Source organism: Chelonoidis abingdonii, chromosome 8, assembly GCF_003597395.2.
Source record: "Chelonoidis abingdonii isolate Lonesome George chromosome 8, CheloAbing_2.0, whole genome shotgun sequence".
In the NCBI taxonomy this organism is placed as follows: domain Eukaryota; kingdom Metazoa; phylum Chordata; order Testudines; family Testudinidae; genus Chelonoidis; species Chelonoidis abingdonii.
Window position 1 is genome coordinate 33,159,626 of NC_133776.1, and position 23,828 is coordinate 33,183,453.

The following is a 23,828-nucleotide window of genomic DNA, read 5'->3' on the forward strand; positions in this document are numbered from 1 at the left end:
ACTGATTTTGTGAGACTTAATTGAATTAAATTACTGGCTTTTTGTTGATGTGTGTGAGTGTTTTTGAATGCGTCATGAGAACTTTGACCAACTCCATTTAGAGGTAGTTTTGCTTCTGTAATGTATGTTTTCTGTATTTTTGTCCCTCATTCTTTATGACTAGAGACAGTTGCATGAAAACAGAATCTGTCTCTCTGAAGAAGTGCTTATTACTCCTGATATTGACATCCCCCAAGTGAAGTTCTTATCTTTTCCAAAGCAACCACCCTGATGCCACATGCAAAGGACTAGAGAACTAGGCTATGCAGATGTGCTTGCAAGTAGAATGTTTTATAAAATATACTATTTATTATCTGCATATCTCTAATCACACTGGAAATAGATTTTGGTTTTATAATAGTGCCTTTCATGTTCAGGTTATAGTATCTGAAAAGTACTTTTACAAAACAAGAAGCGACTTTGATGCTGGTAGTGGGGCAAGTGTAGGTGAAAACAGCAGTCGTTATAAGCAGTACCCTGTATATTCTGCAGCAACAGAATTCACCTATTTTACCCTGCCACGAAATTTTGCTCTAATCAAAGCTTTCAGATTTAAACAGAATGGGCCAAGACAGAGGCTGTCGTTCGTGTGCTCAGGCAAAAGAGCGCCCTGCCAAGAAGGTGACTAAAAAGCAGGCTTCAGCTTCTCCTCCTCAGAAGTCCACCAAGAAACTGCATTCTCCAACTCAGCAGACCCCATCGGTACCCAATTGTTACCAGGCTTTCCACCTCCAAGGTAGTGGGACCATCCGGTAACTGTGGGTACTGCACTAGCAAAAGACCGTAAGTGGGCTAATTCGGATAAGGGGAGCAAAGGGAAAGCAAAACCCTCTTCCTCGGTACCATCCGAGCTGATGAGGTTCTCGACTCTGAGCAATTTGACAGCACTGCAAGCTATGGTGCCACCTTCTGCCTCCATGGTGCACAGAGTGCGATCCTCAGCACCACATCACAACTGCATCCCAGATGTTGATACCACCACCAAAGCCTTCATAGGTACCAATGCTCTTGGTACCGCAGCAATTCCTTTGACACAAGGATCTCCTGGTCTCCTCACCAGAATCTCCTCTTCCCAGTACCGGCGTCACTCCAGCATGCTCGGTACCGAGCCATCTTACCACATTACTAGATCTGCTCTTCTCTTTTCAAATGATGAGGACAATTAGGATGAAAGGAAAATCTATGCTGCCTATCGCTCCTCACCTCCTCATACATCTGCCAGACCATGTCCATCACAACAAAGAGATTATCAGCCAGGATCTCAAGCTCAGAACTAGCACAGATGCCCATGGATGCCGTGACCCATGACTTTCCCACCCCAGTGGCCTTACTGGGAACCATGGGCAGCATACGGAACAGAACACCACAAGCCTTCCAGTCCACCCAGGGTGAGGTCAAGACATTCCCCTTCACCCTCTGTACCAGGACCCTCCGAACCTCCAGAAAAGGTGGCTGAGGAACTGGAGGAGGCTTCAGAGCATATAGCTGCACTAGCAGCCAACTTTCTCATTTTCTTCCCCAGATGAAAGCATCATCCCCCTACCTCCCACCTGTGGGATGATTTTAAACAATTTCAGGAGCTCTTTAAAAGAGTGCCAGATTCCTGGGGCATTCCACTAGAAATATGCCTGACTCCTAGCATAAGCTGCTGGGCATACTACACACATCAACTTCTTCCAGAATCACCATACCAGTCAATGACTCCGTCTTGAACCCAGCCAAAACCATCTGGCAGACCCTGTCAACAGTCCCATCGACCTGCAAGAGGGCAGATAAAAAGTATTATGCCCTGTCTAAGAGAATGGAATTCCCTTTTTCGCACCACACACCAAACTCCCTCATGGTGGAAGCAGTGAATGAATGGGGCAGAAAACACCATTCCAGAGCCACCCAGGGACTGGAAGAGACTAGACCTTTTTGGTTGTAAGGCCTATCGATCGGCAACCCTACAATTTAGGATCACCAACTACGAGGTGTTAATGGCCAAATACAATTATACAAACTACTCGAAACTATTGGATTTTATTGAGTTTCTGCCTGAAGAAGAGAAGGAACAATTCAGAGCGACCATCTCAGAAGGCCATCTTGTTCAAACAGCCTTGCAGGTATCACTGGACTCGGAAGACACAGCGGCATGTTCCATCGCCCCAGCCGTAGTCATGCAATGTGCACCTGGCGCCACCTTTCTGGGTTTCCCAAAGAGGTACAATCAATGGTCAAGGTTCTCCCATTTGAAGGGCCCAAGTTATTTGCATCCAAAACCAATGAATCCCTTCACATGTTGAGGGACTCCAGAGCAACACTGAAATCCTTGGGCATATACTTGTCCTGTTTTTTCTTATTCTTAGGCATGTATGGCTCAGCACAAAGATTCCAATCTGTGCTTTATGCACAACCTCAGAGACTGAAGAAGAGACCTGAAAGATGATGACAGTCCCTGTCCCAGTCTTTGACATCCCAGCAAATACTTCAAGACAACAATTTTGGTTGAGGGCCCGAGATACCCACAATTTCAGGTGCTGGAAACACCCACTACCTCCCATCCATTTATTCAGAGATTGTCTGACCCCATTCCATCCAGTTTGACAGACTATCACATCAGACAGATGGGTATTCGAGATCATCGAGACTGGCTGTTCCATCCCAATTACCTCTATCCCCACCCCACCCATACACCCTCAATCTCCTGTTCATCTTCAGGTACCCCTCTCATGAACATCTACTGTGACAGGACATAAACCATCTCATATACCTAGGTGCAATAAAATTAGTGCCAACACAACACAGAGGGAGGGAATTTTACTCACATTACTTTTTAATCTGGAAAAAAACTGAAAGATGGAGGCCCATTCTTGACTTAAGGAAACCCAACAAATTCATGAAGACCCAACATTTTAGGATGGTCACATTAGCAAACATAATTCCAGCACTGGAAAGAGGAGACTGGTTCTCTGCCCTTGACTTCCAGGATGCATATTTTCATATAACAATACATCTCTCACATAGGAGGTTCCTCAGATTTGTTCTAGGAGCCAGCCACTTTCAGTACAACATTCTGTCCTTTGGACTGTCCACAGCCCCACGGGTATTTTTGAAAGTTCTCCTGGTGGTGGCTCACCTATGCAGACAAAGGGTCATAATATTCCCCTATTTGGATGATTGTTTATTACTCAAAGCATTGATTCAGCAAGGGGCACTAGAAGCTACTCAAAACACAGTAGTTCTTTTCACATGTCTAGGCCTACAAGTAAATGCACAAATCAGCATTCACACCAGTGCAGAAACTGGAGTTCATCAGGGCCTACCTTAGCTCTCCAGAGGCTACAGCCTCACTTCCCCCACAACAATTCACAGGGCAGGAGGAACTGGGAGCCCTTATGCCACACTCCCCCATGCACAGCATTCTTCAAAAATAAAGTTACCTTAAGACTGCATCCCAAGGTCTTACCTAAGGTTGCCTCTTCATTCCATCTTAATCAACCCGTTCACCTCCCATCATTCTTCCCAAAACCCGATGGGAATAAAAGAGAAGCAGCACTTCACACCCTGAATGTCCGAAGGGTGCTAGCCTTTTACATCAAGAGAACAAAGACTTACGGAAAGTCACCAAAATTGTCCTTTCCATCCCAGAATGATCAAAAGGAGATGCCATATCTAAACAGGGGTTGTCTAAATGGATCTCCAGATGCATTGACTTTTGTTATCACCAACAGCTACTACCCTCTCCAGAGACTCTCATACACTCCATCAGAGCTCTGTCTGCATTGATAGCCTTCCTTAACAATATCCCCATTATGAACATCTGCAAAACAGCAACCTGGGCGTCCTCTCATGCATTCTCACAACTTTATGCCATAGAGCAGAATTCATCCTCAGATGCTTTATGCGGATTATGATTTTGTCATCTGTCACAACTGCAACTCTGAAGCCCCTTTCTTCGACCGAGGGACACTGCTCTACAGTCACCTAAAGTGGAGCATCCACAGGGATCCTCCAAGAAAAAGAAGAGAAGTTACTTACCCTGTGCAGTAATTGAGGATTTTTGAGATGGTTGTCCCTGTGGGTGCTCCACTATCCTCCCTCCTCTTCAGAGTTTTCATGCTGGATACTCTGAGATAGAGAAGAAACTGAGGGGGCGGAGGGGTTCGTTGCACGGCGCTATGTAACCAATTGAGGCGATGCAAGATGGGGACAGCGCATGTGCAACCCAGCCAGGCACTGCTTCTATAAATCTGTGATTACAAGCACAGGGGTGCAGAATCACCTAAAACAGAGCACCGCACAGGGACAACCATCTTGAAGAGCCTCAGTTATGGCACAGGGTGAGTAACCTTCTCCTACAGTTATGCTCCTGTATCAGGCTCTTGCCTCATCCATTTTCAGACCCTGCTGCTGCCTCAATGTCCCCTTTTCTGCAGCCAAACCAACCATTGTTTTTTGTTTGTTCTCCTCTTCTGTAGACTGGTTTATTAATATAAAATAAATGTGCAGTGGGGCACACTCCCCGTTTGGAGCACCCCCTTGCATCCATGCTTAATGTCACTAGTATCCTGAGCTGAAGCACCTCCTGCAGGCTGTCTGCCTCTCACATGGTCTTCTGTGGCTCAGCCTTTCTGCCAAGTCACATAAAGTTCAATCTCCTTTTGGGGTAACTGAAAGATCCAAATGAAAATCCAAATAATTTTCTGCTCCCTTAGGCTACTGAAGTTTTCTGCTTCCACTTACAAAGCCTAATCTCAGGGCTTCCTCCCTGTGGATCTCTTCCAGCTGTTGTAGGCCCTAACTCAGCTCTCCTCTCACCCGCAGAAGCCTACTCTACCCCCTGTGGGTTTCTCTCCATAGAAGAGTCCTACCTCCTCTGCAATGTTTCCCTAGATCTTGTCCCCTTTCCATGCCCTTCCTGAGCTCCTAATTCCCTCTAAAATATTTTGCTCTTTCTGCAAGTAGCTCCAGACACACCTTTCCATATGGCTGGTAGGGACAGCTTCTTCCCCAGTCCTTCCTGACCCTGGATCCCCTCTGAGTTCCCTGCAGCTCTCTTCTCTTCACCCTTGTATTAAGCATCAGGTCCCAGCTCTGCCAGCCCACTCCAGACTCTGACCCTCTATGGGGAGATCAGAAGTCCTTGCTCTTGGGCTACCCTGTGATCCAGGTCACCCAACTCAACCACCATCCCAAACCATCCCCTGAGAGGCAAAGTAGGGACAGGTGAGGCTGATCCCAATTTCCCTTTAAGGGCCAGCTCATTCTGTTATGGATCCCAAATTCATATTTAGGTATTTAAATCAGTAGTCATATTTTCAAAAGCACCGAGTACCCTACAACTTCCATTTCAGGACACTTTTTTTTAGGAAATTGTGTGATACAGAAGTTACTAGAAACCAGGACACTGATGTTTTGTTTTTTGATTCTGGTGCTGGCTTGAAGTGTGATCTTAGGCAAATCACTTAATATCTTTGTGTGTCAATTCGTCCTGTAAAATAGTTATGACAATAGTGACCTCAAAAGCATCCTGTGATGCTAATATTAACTAATATAGAATCATAGAAGAAGATTAGGGTTGGAAGGGACCTCAGAAGGTTATCTAGTCCAAACCCCTGCTCAATGCAGGACCAATCCCCAGATAGTTTACTCCAGTTCCCTAAATGGCCCCCTCCAGGATTGAACTCACAACCCCAGGTTTAGCAGGCCAATGCTCAAACCACTAAGCTATCCCTCTCTCCTTGAACTCATTGGTTGAAAGGGGCTATGTAAGCTCAAAGAGTAGTAGTATGTATTATATTTAAGTTGTCTAGTCACCAAGGGCAGGCAAGAGGGAACATTGTATGGTTAACATCATAGCCAAAGGACGTGACTGCAATTTTAATATTACGTATGGTCCCAGGTCTTGCTGTCAGTCTTGAATTCATGGCCTTTTGGCCCAGAGGCAAAAGTACTATTAACTGAGACATACAGGCAGTGGACAATCAACAACTTAAAACAATTATCTAAATTGTTTTTCTCTTTTTTTGTTTAGGTGCTCACCTGCTAGAGGTTATCGTCTGCCAACAAGTGCCTTAATTAACCTATCTCATGGTAGTCGGTCCGAAACTGGAAATCAGAAATTGACAGCCATAGTGAAACCACAACCAGCTGTGAATCATTACAACTCATGCCCATCTGAGTCGTCATCTGTGTGCTCACAAAAAGTGCATCTAGGTGGTCTCAACCATTCTCCTCGTTCTCTTTTTGTTCCTACTTGGGTAAGATCTTTCTCTTTAGTTTATATACAATCCTTTTTCTGTAGAAGTGGAGTTAGTACTGTGGTTGGATCTTCATTGATACTGACAGAATTTTGTATTTTTCATGGTTATGTTTAGTGACTCAGTAATATATCGAGCCTTTTACACTAATTCAGATCCATCCAAAATTCAAATGGCCCAAAACCTTGGTCCCTCTGACAGCAGTTTGATGGCCTTTGTGAAAAGTTGGTAGCTTCAGTCCAGTTACAAGTGGGCAAGTGTCTAAAGTAGCCTTTCTATTAGCAACCTGGGCAGAAAGACAACTATCTTCTTTTTTCCCCACCCCCATCAATAGTCATTGTTTCTCTGGATCAGGATTGTATCCCTGCTGAGAATAAATAGAAGACTTAATTTTCCTGTGCTATCTATTTTGTAACTTGGTGAGAATTCAGTTCATTTTTGAAATATAATACACAAGAAAAATGGCTTGAATAAGACTGAGTTGTCATAGGCCTAATTTAACTATTTTATCTTAACGAGCAGTTTCTTTAAAGAACAATGAGAGTTTGAGGGATGATTTCTTGTTTAAGACTTTTCTCATAATGTAAATCTATGGAAGAAAAATCATTCTACAAAATAACTGAGAAACAATGAAACACCTCTTCCCTACTTTTTTAAATCGATGATTTAGCAACTGAATGGAAGACAGCATTACAATCTCAGGGCTGAAAATCAGGGCAATTCCATTTCACTACAGAAAGGATCATTTTTGGGCAGCAATCAGAAACAAAAAGTAAGTGTTATGGTTTGTTGTTGGGTATTAAACTGAATATGGATATTTTATGTACAGATGGATTTAAACCTTTTGAAAACATTGGTGCAAATATGACTCACAATCAAACAGAAAATGAAAGTGGTGGTTGTTTAGCAAAGTATACTTGCCAAAAGGAAGTTATACACTATCCTGATCATCACAGTATAAAAAAATAATGGATTCAAATGAATACACAGTAAGAGTTAAGCTGTTGCTGTGAGTATGGCTGGATTTCCTGCTTGCTTGTTAGTATTTGTAATGGCTCACTATTTACAGTTGTGTCCTTTTGCCATGGCTTTACAGATTTTTAGCACTGCCAGACTACCCATGTCAAACACAGGTGTTTTGTAATCCAGATTCAGACTGAGGCAGCCATTAATGAATCTGTAAGGATGTGAGTGTATTAACCCATTGCAGTATGGATTGATTTAAAACAAGGCAATTTAAATCATTATTTATATCACCAAGTGGAAAGCCTTGAATTAAATCAATTTTAATTAACTTTTCCATTTGTACTTCAGTTATTTTCTGAAGAAAGGTGCATTGTCATTGATATAACCATTAAAATGTGTTGATTTACAATTAAACGGAGCATTTTTGCTAGGTTTGGTCATCTTTGTGCTACACTATCTGTATTCATTTATTTAACAATTATATAGCTTAATATTTTCAGATTCTGATTGTACATTTTAAGTAAGAAAACAGTGAAAGATATTTTGCTTATTTACTAGATAATTAACTTTTTCTAATGATTTGTGTCAAGCTGGATTAGAATAACTGGAATTTAATTAAACACACAAAACAGCATATAAAATTTATTTTTATTAAACAAAACCTTAACTTTTTTTGATCCATAAACTTCTCTTTTTGAAACATGTTTCACTTTTCCAAGTAAATGATTTATTAAGCAGAGGGACTAACTTTAGTCAGTGAATTAAACTGACTCTTTCAGGTCAGCCTGGGAAAATTTTCAAATAAGCTCCAGCCACTTTCACTTAGACTTAAGTTCCTACTTACCTTGAAAATGAAACAGTCTCCTAAGTAACTTAAGCTGGTCTATTATGCCAAATGTATAAAGCTTGACCTCAAGAATTAGAATTTTTCCCCTGATTCTTTCTTTATATAGAAAAGGAACATTTAACTCAGTTTTTTGATAGAGGCTCATTGATTCAGAATATTTATTTAAATGATTTCAGAGATTATAGTAAGTTTAAGCCTTGACATATTTTATATTTAGATCAGATTTCATTTAAACAGGTTTATTTTTAAAAAGAAAAATGTAGTACAATTTAAATGACAAAATTTAAAAAAAACTGATTTTAAATTTAAAAAAAAAATTAAAAACATTTCCAAAAAAAACATTGATTTTTTTTTTTTTACGCACCTTCCCATTCAGGCCATAAGATCCTCTTAATAATTGTTGTTTACATATTTGAGCCCCATTCCTACACAAGTGCATGCATAACTTTACTCAAGTGAGTAGACCTGTTGGATGAGGGTTTGCAAGATCAGTGCCTTAGCAATGAAACAGATAATAGCCTGGTAACATGCATGCCTTGGAAGAAAACTTGAAATACATTTTGTTATACTCCTTCATTTTAGTAATATTTAGAGGTTACTGGTGAAGGGAAGACATCAAAACAAACTAATCCCATTTTAACATTTTAGGGAAACACTGAGGGAAAGTCATAGTATAAATATTTGTGGCCTAGTTTTCAGAAGTTACAAACACCTTGAAATTCTTTTTGAAGTCATTGGGAAGGGTAATTTGCTTAGCGCTTTTAAAAATCAAGCCTTAAGAATTTATTTGTATCTCTATTGATGCAAAAGTTGTACTTATAGGTTTTTTAAAAAAATATTTTGCCAGGCTCAGAGTAAACAAGATGATGAATTTTGCAGCATTTGGCAATCACTGCAAGGGTCTGGAAAGTCTCAACATGTTCAACAAAATATGAATGAAAAGGTTAGTATATAACTGACATTGTGAGTAACATTTTTTCTGAAGTTCCTTCTGTTTAGAGAGAGAATATTGATTTATGGGTTTATGTATGGACAACATAAAATATAGAATTATCTCTTCATTTTCACTGAATTCGTCACAAGATTAAACATTTTTAGGCTAATATCAAAGATCAGACTAGCTGGTTTTGTGTAATATGGTAAAACTTTATTAAAAATTGTGGAAAGAGGTGATGACCTGTTGTAAAGATTGTAAATGATGGTGTGTCTGTCTTCTGGTTAATATTAAATGTCTGAATATTTCAATTCCTAGGGTGCAATCCTACCTCAAGAAACAAAGCCAGGAACTGGCAACCAGTTGTATAAACCAGGCTTCAATGAGAGTACCCTTAAAGGCCAGCAAAGAAAACAGGAGCCATTTAAAAAGTGTAAGTACTATAATTAAAAGTCTAGTTTTGAAAAACCTGGCTTGTTTGATTGTTTATAAAAATATCTGCAGAATTTCTTTGCCCTCAACATTTTATAAACAAATGGTTTTACTGTGTATATTTTGCTCAAATCCTGGTCCCACTGAGCCCAAATGGACCAGGATTGGCTGTTTTTAAGCATATCTGACCTCTCTACAAATTGAACCTGCAGTCTTTAATCAAGCAATTGGCCCACATTATCAAACTTATAGAGGATGTGCATATACAACCTTTGGAAGCAAAAGTAAACCTGTTTACTAGACATGAGTAAAGCTACATAGGCATTATCACATACATTTAATGTTTGCTTCTTTTATCCTGTCAAGAAAAGTGCATAGGAACAGTGAAGTCAGAGTTAACAAATGTTTGATACATAAACTCAAATTTAATTCTGATTTAATCTAACTGGGGACCTATAATGGTTTCTGGAGTCAATTTGATTATTTTAATATCTTTTAAAAGCAGTAAAAAAGAATAAACACCTTTGCGCAGCTGATACTGTGAACTAATTTATTTGTAGTTAAAGAAGATTCTAAAGTTCCAAGAAATGAAGGTCAGACACACACAATATCAAATAAACAGGTATATTTCCTCTTATATTGAGAACATGTATTCCAATAATTATTTAATTGTTTTCATTACTATTTTCTAGTTCGTCGTTTTACAAATTTTCTCCACTGAGCAGCTCAGTGAATTCTGCTGCCAGCTATCAGAAGGTTCTTGTATTTGTGGCAGTTTTTATCCTTTAGAAATTTTATATAACATTGTACCATTGTTCTTGGAGCCTTTACAGGCAGAAAATGAGAGAGATGATGCTTCTGTCAGACATGATACATATTATGACATGTCATTCCAAGACTGATGCTAGCAAGCATGTCAGAAGTTTTTTTAATCTCTTCCATTGTTTCCATTATTCTGCAGTTTTTCTAGCTTCCGATGTTTAAAGCTGATACTATAATTGCAAAACATAGATGTTATCATGGACTTGCCATTATGGTGTAGTCCATTCAGATACGAGAATGATAGTTTGTGAAATACAATTTGCAGATTATTTTCAGCTGATCTACATTTTAACTGTGAGATGTTAGTGTGTAATCAATATTGCCATTTCTTTCAGAATTTTGCAGGAGCAAATAAATATAATGTTAAGCTTTTGAAGAGGAATGAAAGTCCAAGTGTGCCTGTAATTCAGAAGGCTTCAGTTGATGAGTCCTGTGTAGCTGGGAAGGTAAAAGTTGGCTCATTAAATGTGAGCATGCTTCTGAATAGTTTGACCCTTTAATGCTCAGAGGGGTCGGCAACCTTTCAGAAGTGGTGTGCCGAGTCTTCATTTTTTCACTCTAATTTAAGGTTTTGTGTGCCGGTCATACATTTTAACGTTTTTAGAAGGTCTCTTTCTATAAGTCTATAATATATAACGAAACTATTGTTGTATATAAAGTAAATAAGGTTTTTAAAATGTTTAAGAAGCTTCATTTAAAATTAAATTAAAATGCAGAGCCCCCGGACCAGTGGCCAGGACCCGGGTAGTGTGAGTGCCACTGAAAATCAGCTCGCATGCCGCCTTCTGTACCCATGCCAGAGGTTGCCTACCCCTGGCTCAGATACTTTCAACATGGAAGTCACTGTATGCCCACAGTCCCCATTGACTTGAATGGAGTTCCACATATAGAGAGCCGCATTAGGATCAGACACTGACAAAACTAAATAGCCCAAAGTAGACTTAATCTTTTTTTAAACCAGCTCTTTCTGGTCATGGCATTTATTATTTTAAGTACAAAGTTTTACATGCATTTTTTAGTATCTTCTTACCTCTATTCCTTAGAAGGACTCTGAACTTGAAAACCTTCTAGCATCTTTGAAAATCTCCAAAGAAAATGAAGTGCAATCATCTTATCCCAAGGAAGAAAGAGTCACCAATGAAGAACATCTGTCTCCACAGTCTTTTGCTATGGTTTGTGTATTGTGGGAGCCATTGGGTGACAATTTAGCATTTGTTTTGTTAATTTCTTATACTTCTGTTTACAAACAAAACTTATTAGTTTATTAAACATAATAATATTTAATTAACTTTTCTTAAAGCAAATAACATATATAGTTAATAGTAAAATATTACTTCTCAGGGAAATCAAAAGTTGCAATTTTTGTTACCATTATGCAGTATTATTTTATTCACTTTGAATAGTGCTATCTAAACTTCATTGGATTATTGAATATTTTCTTGTTTTCTAAAGAAAGGAACACAGATGCTCAAAGAAATTTTGAAGATTGATGGCTCTGAGATAGAAACCAAGAATGAAATGAAGCCACTGATTGATGAAGTTCCTGCTTCCTCTGCTAGGCAGGATTCCCATGGGGCTGCCATGCAGCATAAACAAACAAAAAAAATGGGTATGTACAGATATCAGCTAATCCTCGACAAAATGCGCAAAAGAGCCTTTTGTTAACTTATCTCTACAATTAGTAAAAAGATTGCTATTGATACTGCTTTTCAGGATGAAACAGTAGAATTTTCCATATTTTCTATCCCGTTTTTACTGTTCATCACTGGAAATCCCTACAATACCTAAGTAATCTCTTGAATGCATAGCATTAAAGTCAGACATTCTGAAAATACCCAGAACATATTCAAATTTACTTGCTTCTGTGTTGGTGTTTTAGAATTGTCTTTTTATTTTATATTTTTGACTGATACTATTTTTTTTCTTACTTTCTTTTTTATAGCTGCTTACATGAATAAGCCTCATGGTGTAGGAAGCCTTCATAATGCTCAGACTTTGGAAACTGGAGGTCACCCTCTCTTTGGCCCACAGTCTGCGTTGTCTACCCCAGTATCTGAACTCTCTCGTATTTGTTCCCTGGTTGGAATGCCACAACCAGATTTCTCCTTCCTCAGAACACCACAGGTAAGGCTTGTTTTATAGGTAGAACTACAGGCCTGTGGAGTAAACTGCACGCATGTAAATCATGCCCTTTGCTATGAATTTGTACTAATAACTAAAATCCCAGTGTAGATGAGACCTTAGTGCCTCTTGTTTGATTTTATTCATTTCCAAAAATAAAATACTAAACTTAAAACTATTGTATTAATTTATGTTAATCTGTCTCAATTTTTAGCTCTTCTGTTTGCTTGCATATAGTGATGACAGACAAACTTTCATGAAAAAAATCTATTTCATGTTGTTTTCTTAGACCATGACAGTTTGTCAAGTAAAATTATCCAATGGCTTATTAGTACATGGACCTCAGTGTCACTCTGAAAATGAAGCCAAGGAGAGAGCTGCATTTTTTGCATTACAACGATTGGTGAGAAAAGTATACTATATAACACCTAGTATCCTTGTCTTGTTTTACTGCATTGAGCCTGTTATAATAAATTATTCTCTCTTAATAAGAGCTCTTTAGGAGTGAACTTTTCTTTGCCGCCACCTCCACCGGTGTTTCCAAATTATCAGTCCATAGGAGCTCCTGTACCACCTGGATCCATTCCTTCAGTCTTCACCCAACCCACTGGTAAGTTTTTGACTAATACACTTTTTTCAAATAATTGAAAACTTGACTGTAATTCTAATAGGATTTTGTGAACATGGGTGACTTCTAGAGAACACCATTTTAGGTAGATGTACCTCTGAACCTCCTCGAAAATGGAAATTTGTGAACCTCCTCTCATGGACACACGAAACAAAAACGAAGAATTCCACACCTTAATTGTTCGGTTGTTCTTCTCAGGACATATGTCAATGTGCTATCTATTGGTTTTTCTCCTGAATACAATGAGAAGCAGTCTAGAACTGTTGGTCCTGGTCAGCAAGAGGGAAGACGCATCTACTTCTAAGACCTGCCAGAAAGCTCTGCTTTTGTGATTTCCCCTCCATATCGTCTCAACAGTTTTCTAGTATTTTCTCCTATAGCTAACAATCATCTGTGAACTGGCAAATCAAGGCACTCTTTGTCATATTTTTTGGAACCTGCTCTCCTGAGTCTTTTCAGTACTTCCCTGAGACACTATATAGGAATCCTGCCACCCTTTGCCAAGCAGTGTCGTGATATAACAACCCAAGAAGGCCTGCTGAAAATTCCTATGGTACCATTAATGCTCTGCTATTTTTGTAGAATGCAAGAAGGGTTATGACAATAGTGACCGGCAATTAGGCAACTAGTAATAGTGTAGGATTCAAGGTCCCCAGGCAGACACTGCTCCCTCACTTCTCCTCAGTCTTTGCATTGTTGACTGGATCCAGAGAGAGTGCATTCTGTCCTCAGTTGTAAAACAGGGCCTTTGTGGTGAAAGAAGCAAAGTGAAAAAATATCCTTGAGATACTCTGGGTTTGGAGAACTCCCCACCTTCCTAAAAGGAAATAATAGAAACTAAAGGTTATTTGTTGTTTCTCACAGCTAATATGATGCCTCCATCATCTCACATGTTTGGTCCAATGTCATGGAGAGCGCCAGTGCCTATTCATGGCAAATCTTACTATCCTAGTTCATATCCTGGGAACATGCCTCTTGCAGGAACTGTACCAGTTGGTACTCACAACCAGTTTATTCCTTTACAGGTAAGCATGATAGGAATTGTCTTGAGATCATATTTTTATAAAAAATGTTAAAAGTATTTATATACGTGCTGAAAGCCCATGCTATCACATGGATGTAACTTGTAAAGTCAAGTGTATACATAAGTTGAAAATGGCCGAGAACTTAAAAACTTGTCCGTATCAGACCCTGAATGCCAGTGATGTTTTGACGTGGTGATATTCTGAACAGAGAGAGCTCGCAACCATGCTTGTAGCTGTTTCCATCTCTTCACACTGACTCCACAGATATTCTAGGCTTCAGGGTGACAATCCTGTGATCTTATAGTAGAGACATGATGGATGCAAAGACACTCCTATGATACATTGTTTCATTTTAGAAAATTATTAAACTGTTCTATATGCATTTTTATAGTGGTATATTTGCAGTTTTGTGAGACTACATTCTTTTAATAATATTTATTTGATTTAAAGGTAATTAAAAAAAGGGCTGCTAGCAAGAAGAATTTCGAGTTCAAAGAATTCCAGGGCACCCTTCAAGCTGGACCACTAAAAAATGAACAGCTGATATATTCTGAAACCAACAAGCTCATTCAACAAGATACTTCAACTCCTTTAAAATCTCCCCAAGCTGTTCAGTCTGCTGTTTCTTTTCAAGACAACGTAGCTACTCCAGGCGTTCTTCATAACAAATCAACACCAAACATTTCTAGCAAACGAAAGACAAGAAAACTGGCTGTCAACTTTGGTGCACCAAAATCTTCAGAATAAATACTGTAGCTAGGTTGATTTTATCTTTCCTCTTCCTCCAGTGTTTTTCATATAAATTTAGGATTTTTAAGGAGATATATATATCCTTAAAAAAATCAGTGCTATTTAGAAAAATGAACCATTTTAAGTATGATTTTATTTTTCCTCATCCCAGTGTTTATATAATATCCTTTAAAAAATCTTAAAGCATTATTTAAAAAAAATAAGTATAATAAAGAGTGAAAGACATTTCAGTTGCTAGGCTTTTCCAGGCTGTTGATAAATACTTATAAAAACTATGTTAAAATTTGGTTAAAGATCTTAACTTAAACTGAAAAAAGCCAGAAAATCCTGAATTAAGGTCACCACACGATCCATTGGTGCCTAGGTCTCTGAATAGTGGCTTACATTCTATAGCAGGTGAGCAGCAATAATATTAGAGTGGGAATCCTAATTCAGAATTGTCTTGCTTTTGCGGTAGGATATGGGGGCAGTAATAAGTCAGGCACGGAATATTGCTTAATACGGTCTTTTGTATTTTAACTCCTTTTTTATAAAATAGAGAAGGCTTTTATTTACCTGTAAATTTCATATTTATTGGGTCTCTAGGTCCTTCTGATCTGAAGGAGTGGAATAGAACTTAACTGTGGTGGCACTTCCAGATTTGCTGTCACTACATTCATTTCTAGGTTTCATACCAAATGGTAGCAGTTCTAAAACTCTCAGAAGTTAGACATCATTACATATCTAGAATTATTGTTACAGGATGAATTTTACAAAATGGCAAAGAAGATGGGTTGCTGACAGAGACCACTGGCTTATAGAATATAGCAATTGCAAATTGACTTGCAAACAAAAGGTCTCACTTCAAATTATATTAATAAAGTTGCTAGTTATGATTCATTTTAAAATCTGACTCCACTTTACTAGTTAACCAACATAGATATCCACTACACATCCACATGCACTTCTTCATGGACTCCAAAAGCCACAAAAATCCTGACTTTTTCTAAATTTTAAAATGAGTAGGGTGCAAAGGTATTTGTGTATATATAGCATGTTAATCAAACTCATGCCCATCCTTTGAGCCAATTTCTCCCATCTACAGTTTTCACCATAGAGTGAAGTTTGGAATCTGGCAGGTTCTCTTTTCTAAATTACTATTTTTTTGTTTGTTAGCTGACTTTTAATAGATATTTTAATTTCCTAATATATGGTGGCAGAAGACACACTAAATTGTCATCTTGAATTAGAGTTCTAAGCTTATTCCCTAATAACATCCAGACAAAAAATTCTTGATCTCCCTTTTTGGAGGAAATTATCACTTTAACTAGTAATATCTTCATTCTTTATGTATCTAGGCTATCTAAAAGAAGAAAAAAAACTGACAGGGCCCTGTACTACCTTATGATCCATGCAATTCTCATTCATCATAAATGAAAATTGTATGGCTCCAAAGCAAAACTTGGTCTGATGTCTCTTCTCATTTGGCGCACTCTGTAGATGTTGGCTGGGTCTGCACCACCATTTTTACCTTATTCTTGTCTGTCCTGGTGAAAATACTTTTCCTCAAAACCCTAGAAGGATTAGTGATATGTCAGATTTTAATCAGTGATTCAATACATTGTCTCTAAGCAGATTTCATGCAGCACATGTAAGTTTGCAGAATTTTCCTCGGTTTCTTGTCTTGCTATTTTGCCATAGTAACATAGCTTCACTTTCCTATTATAGTGTCCAGTTTCATCTCACAGATGTTTCTCTTGCTAAGGTTTTTTTATTCATTTTCCCAAAACTGTTTTTGTCTCCTCTCTGCTGTCCTGCCTTTCAGGGGTCTTTGATAGCTATTGCTATTTCTATCTTTCCCATAGACAGTGTGTTCTCTCAGAAATTTTATTCAGTCGTTTTTGGCCAGATACTTGTCTTCTGGGCCTCTGATACTCCAATCCTTTTATAGTAGTCTGTACATAATCATAAAACTCTTCCTGGTTAATCTGGATTGACCATACCGCAGAGATGACAGACTCTGTATGTGGATCCAGTATATTTAAACTCTGATTCCAGAAATCATGTAGTTTCAGGATTATTTTTATGTCGTGCCTTGTTAGTCATTCAAAATCCTTGCACATCTCCAGGCTAGAATAGCAACCTTCAGGTGTTTACACTGATTAACTTTTGTACAACTTTTTTTAAGGAGATAATGAGTCTCTCAATAGCAGCTAGCTCCTACTTAGTCTCAAAGGTTCATCTGTATTCTGCTGTGTTGTTTGCTTTTCCTTAAATCTAATGCTTTCCAATGTGAGTTCATTCTTCACAGTGTGAATTTTAAGATCTTTAATTATTACATTGATTGAAACAATTTCTTGTTTAAATTAATTTAGATATATAGGGTTCAAAATCCTGTTTCTCAGTGGCAACATCTATCAAAATATATTAACTCTGTCGTATTTTTTGAGATTTGCCTTTTAGAGGGTCTTAAGGTACATTCCACTAAGTTGACCTTCACAATGTACCTCATCAACATCATTAGGGATTATGTTGGCATGATACTGATGCTGGCATAAATATTTTTAAAATGTTGCTTCTCCTAACTAGATTTCCAGACCCTGAGTTCCTAGTCTCTTGTACTATTATTTGATCTCCAGGGCGCGATCTTTTGAGAAGCTTCCATTATGGAGAAAACTGGATTACGTTCTGCGAGCACACCTACAAACCTTCCTAAGAGATTCTAATCTCCATAAAACCTTGTTTTTCAGTGTTTTTTCCCCAAGATTACATGGCTAGTAGATGCTGGGTGTGGGTGCTAGAGTCACTGCTGAAATACTGAATTACATAGTTTATAACGTCCTCTTGTATCTAGATAGCCAGATATGCAGATATGTAAAGAATGATTTGTGAAGGAGACTGTCAATGCCAGTATAAATAAACCATTTGTTTTCTCATTAAATAGTTACTTCTTTCAAACCAGGAGCTGAATTTTTTCCCAGTGCCACTGAAACTGCCATACTAAATTTCTATACATGAGTTGAATATTTGATTCTGTATCTGCTGTGTATCGTATTAGTCCCTATTTCCTAGTTACCCTTCGTGTCCATTTTATCTGTATTTATGGATTTTGTAATGTCCACTACCTGGTGCCCAATCAACTTACTTCAGCATTCACATGTTCTGTTACATGTGATATGTACATTGTCCTAAGCCGTATCATCTATTATTTCAGCTCCTTTGTTTTATATTCTATGTCAACTCTGTAATTATGTTTAATTCATACAGGTATAAACATTCATTTTTCTCATAAAGTATTTTGTAAGTACTGGAATTTTTCATTAGATCTTATACAGAGCAGTATTTTATTAAAAATCCAGAAGGGAAGACTTTTATGTGTGCATTTTTGTAGTTTGATTTTTTTTAAATAACTTTTCATTGTTTATCTGCCAAGTGAAATGTTTTCAATTTGCATATGAATGGAAATGGAATGTATTTTTTTGTCCTATTGAGTGTTAAATTGTACATCTGCAGATTTCTAGCATGTAGTTGCATAAAGGACTGTGCAAACATATTTTAAAATATGAACATAAGATACACTGAAGGATAAAAATTATTCATAAGTTAAATGCTATACAGAATTTTAATTCAACAGAATAATTTTATAACCTGTTTGTTGTCTGCGTCTGCTTGGATTAAATATTGAAACTAGAAACATTATTTATCTTAAGTGTTTTATATTCAAGTGCCTGTTATTTGGGAACAACCCTGCCCTTAATCCAAAGTCAGAGTTGGGTTAAACTTGTTAAAAACCCAATTGCTCTGATTCCAAAAAGCAGCAAGCTTCCATTTTACAGGAGCAGTTTCTTGATGTCCCACCACCAGTCATTTAGGAGACCAAAGCATGAATTTTCAATGATTATTGCCAGTCAGTTATAGATGAAACTCCTTCAACTGGCTATTGAGGATCTGCTAACATTGCTTGGGCTTCTGCTGCAAGTTCAGAGCAGCAGTCAAAAGATAATACTTGATTCTGTAGTGGGAGAGCATAGTACCAGGGCCCCCACATGAGCTGTTGTAACCCGGTAAAGCCTAGAGGTGACTGAAAGGCCATGAGGAGCCCAACAGCCAAGAAGGAGAAGTTAAAGGCTTTTTTTCCCAAGGAATACAGCATATGATCTCTTGACAATAAGGCACATGGAAAAGTAAATATCAGTGGTGTGACATTCTGAAATGAAGCCATTTCCCATACTCGGACCAGAGAGCTCTGCAGATGTTTTCCAGTCAGACCAATGTAGTAATATTCCCCTCATCTGTCAGACAAACCCTTGAACAAAGTAGAATGACAGAACATGCACTGAAGGTACAAATTGAGATGCATGTAAACTCCTTAAAGAAAGAAACATGTAGTTGTTCTTTGAATAAATAACAAGTTGCTACATAAAATGATAGTCACAAACGTCAATATTTTAAAACATTTTAAACTTTAAAAGTCTTAAAAGGCAACTGCATTATTTTTTTTCATTTTTCTTTTGCAGGGGGAGGGGGAGAATCCTCTCCTTTGAGTGCTTTGTCCATGTGTATATCATTTGTAGTACATGTGCCCCGGCATCAAGTTTGAATTCGTTTAGCCATTAGTGTCCATGGGAGCTGCGCCTCTGTCCTGGTGTCCCAACCCAAGCGCATAAGGGTGTGGAGTGGGCCCAACTATCCCTAAGTTCCATTTTGCTGCTTATGAATGCAAGTAGATCAGGAGATGGCTGCACACTGCCTCTGATGAATCTGCAACCCTAGGCAGCTGCCCAAAAATCTGCCCTCCCTTAGGCACCTGCCTAGTTCATCTACTGCTAAAGCAGCCCCCATCCAGAAGACAGTTCTTGGGAGTCACCAAAAATGAACAGTTGTAAAGTAGCTACATTAATGTTGGAAGGGAAATAGAGTGAAGTGCGCTTTAATTGGGGTTATCATAAGTCTGTAGAGACAATAAAGAACACTAAGGAAGGAGTGATTAAGGAGAATGGAGAAAATAGAGAGGAGAAGTGGAGTAGCATTTAGGGGTTCTGTGTAAATCCTTTCCTTGTAACTCAAATGATCAGATGGTAATCTCACCCTAAGGGTGAAAATTACCGTAAATGGAGAACATACCTTCTTTGGATTACATGGGGAGAGTATAGGACCTGGGGCTTCAGCAAAAGCACAATTGTTTGGGGTCTGATTTATATGCTGTTCTGATATTTTTGGATTTAAAGGAATGCAGGAGGGGAGAGGGAACTGGGGAGGTGGAGGGAAATTATTATAAGGAATACAAAAGTTTACAGCTAAAAGCCAAGCCATATTCAGGCACGCAAATGCAGCATAATTAGAAACAAGAGAGACATGACCACACAAGGCTTCATGCCATCAAACAGCTAAAGGATCAGAGTTTCAAATTTTTCAGCAAAGTGAAATAGTTATCAGTGGTTCTTCCTTTTAAAGTAAATCTTTGAATGTCAAAGGGCTAAATAATGACACTAAAAGGAAAAAAAGACCTGCCAAACTTTAAAAAAACAAAACAAAAAAAAACACATTATTTTATTTCAAGAAACTCATTTTCTCAGGCGGGGCAAATTATTACCATGAAAGGTAATCGGTTTTCAGCAGACTTTCTTTTTGCTTCAGCCAAAGAAAAGAAAAGAGGAGTGGGCATAATATTTTCTAAACTTGAACTTTTTCAGATTAAAGATCAATTTAAGGATAAGGAGGGATGTTTCGTCTTATTGAAGGACACAATTGCTGGGTTATTAATAACAGTAGCCTCAGTGTATGTTCCCAATCAAAAGCAAAACAAATTTTAATGACTCTCTCTTAAAAAAAAAACTGCAACACTTTAGAGAAGGGGAAGTTATACTTGAAGGAGACTTCAGTTGCACATGAATTCCTCACAGGGGCAGATCTGGTTTTTTAAAGAATAGGATATAAGAAGCAGGTGCAGCATCAATTTCTCTGTGCTAACAATTCAGTCTCTCAGCTGGACAGAAATGCACCTGGGGAAAGAGATCACACATTTTATTCACACCTTCCTCAGTTATATACTAGAATAGATTTTATTTTAGTCTCTGAATCCTTAATGAACCAGACAAGAGTTGCAGAACATTCGTGCACTGCTGGGAATAGTCTTTTTGATAGCTGGGATGAATCCCAAAAATCACTTTTTTGGAAAATGAATTGCTTGCTTCTCCAAGACAAAGATGAGGTTGCGGCAATGAGAGAGGACATTCTTCGGTACTTACAAATAAATGCATAGATTCCAAGACCAGCAGGGACCATTGTGATCATCTCATCTGACATCCTGTGTAACACAGGCCATAGAACTTCCCCAAAATAATTCCTAGGGCACATATTTTAGAAAAACATCCACTCTGGATTTAAAAATGATCAGCGATGGAGAATTCATCATGACCATTGGTAAATTATTACAATGATTGATTACTCTGTTAAAAATTTACATTTTATTTCCAGTCTGAATAGGTCTAGCTTCAACTTCCAGCTATTGGATCGTGTTATACTTTCTCTGCTAGACTGAAGAGCTCATTATTAAATATTTGTTCCCCATGTAAATTCTTACAGACTAGTTAAGTCACCCCTTAACCTTCTTGTTAAGCTAAATACATTGAACTCTCTGAGTCTATTACTATAAGTCAGGGGTGGGCAAACTTTTTGGCATGAGGGCCACATCGGGGTTGCAAAACTGTATGGAGGGCTGGGTAGGGAGTCTGTGCCTCCCCACCCTATCTCCCCCGTCCTGCCCTCTGATTACCCCCCTCAGAACTCTTGACCCATCCAACCGTCTCTGCTCCTTGTCCCCTGACTGCCCCCTCCTGAAACCCCCTGCCCCTAACTGCCCCCCAGGGACCCCACCCCTAGCTGGCCCCCCTGCTCCCAGTCCCGACTGCCCTGACCCCTATCTGCCCCCCACCTCCTGACAGGCCCCCTGGGACTCCCACACCTATCCAACCCTTGCCCCCGTTCCTCATCCCCTGACCGCCCCCACTCAGATCCTCTGCCCCATGCAAACGCTCCCTGTCCCCAGCTGCCTTCCGGAACCCCCTGCCCTCTTAATGCCAGAGCCAGCCATGCTGCTGGTGCTGAGGCTGGGGGGGACGGGGACAGCAGGGGAGGGGCCAGGGGCTAGCCTCCCTGGCTGGGTGCTCAGGGACCAGGCAGGACGGCCCTGTGGGCTGTAGTCTGCCCACCTCTGCTATAAGTGGTCCCCAAACTGTGGGATGGGGATGTAAAGGAACATTTGGGGGTGTGTGTCATAAGGTATATTTCCCAAATCTGAACCTTAGTATCCAAAATTTGGGTACCTGCATGAAACCTCTAAGCTTAATTACCAGCTTAGATCTGATAGCACTGCCACCACCCAAAAATATAGTGTTTTGGGGCACTCTGACACTCCCAACCGTCCCTGGACCCCAAGAACACTCCTGGGTCTTTAAGACAAGGAGAATAAACCTTCTCCCAGCCTTTTCTCCCTCCCAGACTTTCCTCATTCTGGCTACCCCTGAGAGATGAAATACGATTCACCTCTTCATCATCGAACTACCAACAAGAAGCCATGTCCTGTCCTCTTCACAAATGCAGAACAGATTCAAGGAACAGAGAGAGATATCTATCGCTCCCCCTACCGTTCTCCCCCACCATCCTGTGAGTTATCCCAATCCCCGGATAAAACAAGGGGAAACAAGAAAAATTCAGTCATTGTTCTCTAAAAAGAAAGCTTTTAATAAAAGAAAGGAAAAAGTAAAGAATTATCTCTGTAACTTCAAGATGTAAATATTACAGGGTCCTATGCTTACAGACACAGAAAGAAACCAGTACCAATACAAATCAAAATATTCCCAGCAACTACACATATAAAAGTTAACCAGCCAGATCCACAATTGCAAATAGAGTAAAACAAACAAAAAAAACTAAACCGCCTGTTTTTACTTACTATTTGAACAGAAAAAACTTAAGAGAGCCTGGAGATAGTGTGATCCCCTCAGAGACTAGAGAGCCACTGACACAAAACAAAGGACCCACACCCAAAACTTCCCTCCTTTGAGATTTGAAAATATCTTGTTTCCCAATTGGTCCTCTGGTCAGGTGTTTAGTTCCCTGTTTGTTAACCCTTTCCCGGTGAAAAGACATTAACCCTTAACAATCTGTTTATAACAGGGTGGGAACTGGGGCCTGGGCCAGCTCCTAGGGGAGGCGAGGAGGGAGTACCACCCAGGGTCTGGCCACAATTCTGCCCCCAGATGAGGCCCTGACTTCAGCTCCCAGCCCTGCTCCAAGCTGCAGATCTGGCACTGTACCCACAACTGATATCTGAAAAGCATCAGTCACTCTGCAGATTAAAGAAAGAACGAACAGACAGTATTCAGACAGATAGGATCCTTATGACCTATATAGGAGAAGTGCACTTTCTAAGTAAACTGTAGCAGTTTCCCAACAGTTTTCTTATGAACTTATTTATTAAGCAAAAATTAAGATTAGGAGTCTGATTTAAATTATGTAAATTTTCAGTTTTAGTTAACTGTGGCACTATTGCAGCTACTTTTATTTTACTCCTGCCTTCATACAAAGCTACAGAGTTACAACAGATAAAGACTAAAGTACATGCTTTAATATAATTAGGACTGGGCCATCCAAGATGAAAACTACACCATGGAAGAGTCCTTCAACCAGGTATTTGAGGCCAATCCCTTTATCAATGGAATCCTCAACCAAAATGTGAGGAAGGCGAACAGTACATCCTCTAATTTTTGACAATAATTCAAGGTCAGCCAGCCACCAAGAAGACCAGCACCATTCATATTCTGGTTTTGGATAAAACACCTGATCTTGCCTACATCATAGAAACCTTCCTCCCTCCAAGCCTACACCCCACTACACCCTTTAGCAATAAAGTAACCATTAACAAGTTCTGAATCAGTCGTCTTTCTTCCCAATTTAGTTTTAACAAAAAAAGCTGCAATGTAAGTAGCTATGGGAGATAACAGTGCAACTACTAGGTATCGGGGGGGGGGGGGAAAGGTGT

At 39.1% G+C, this 23,828-nt stretch overlaps 1 protein-coding gene across 2 annotated transcripts in view; it reads left to right on the plus strand.

Moving 5' to 3' along the window:
- The window catches only part of XRN1 (5'-3' exoribonuclease 1), an 85,275-nt gene extending 66,791 nt beyond the window's left edge, over nt 1–18,484 (plus strand). The window contains exons 31-43 of one of the 2 annotated variants that reach the window (XM_032765670.2): nt 6,056–6,281; nt 6,952–7,053; nt 8,942–9,037; nt 9,347–9,461; nt 10,021–10,082; nt 10,618–10,728; nt 11,326–11,454; nt 11,735–11,891; nt 12,225–12,406; nt 12,693–12,806; nt 12,896–13,013; nt 13,896–14,056; nt 14,507–18,484. In XM_032765670.2, coding sequence (XP_032621561.1) covers nt 6,056–6,281; nt 6,952–7,053; nt 8,942–9,037; nt 9,347–9,461; nt 10,021–10,082; nt 10,618–10,728; nt 11,326–11,454; nt 11,735–11,891; nt 12,225–12,406; nt 12,693–12,806; nt 12,896–13,013; nt 13,896–14,056; nt 14,507–14,803 — 1,870 coding nt within the window. In that variant the 3' untranslated portion in view covers nt 14,804–18,484. The remainder of the gene's footprint in view (nt 1–6,055; nt 6,282–6,951; nt 7,054–8,941; nt 9,038–9,346; nt 9,462–10,020; nt 10,083–10,617; nt 10,729–11,325; nt 11,455–11,734; nt 11,892–12,224; nt 12,407–12,692; nt 12,807–12,895; nt 13,014–13,895; nt 14,057–14,506) is intronic. The other variant, XM_032765671.2, reaches the window with a different exon arrangement.
- The last annotated feature ends 5,344 nt before the right edge of the window (nt 18,485–23,828 follow it).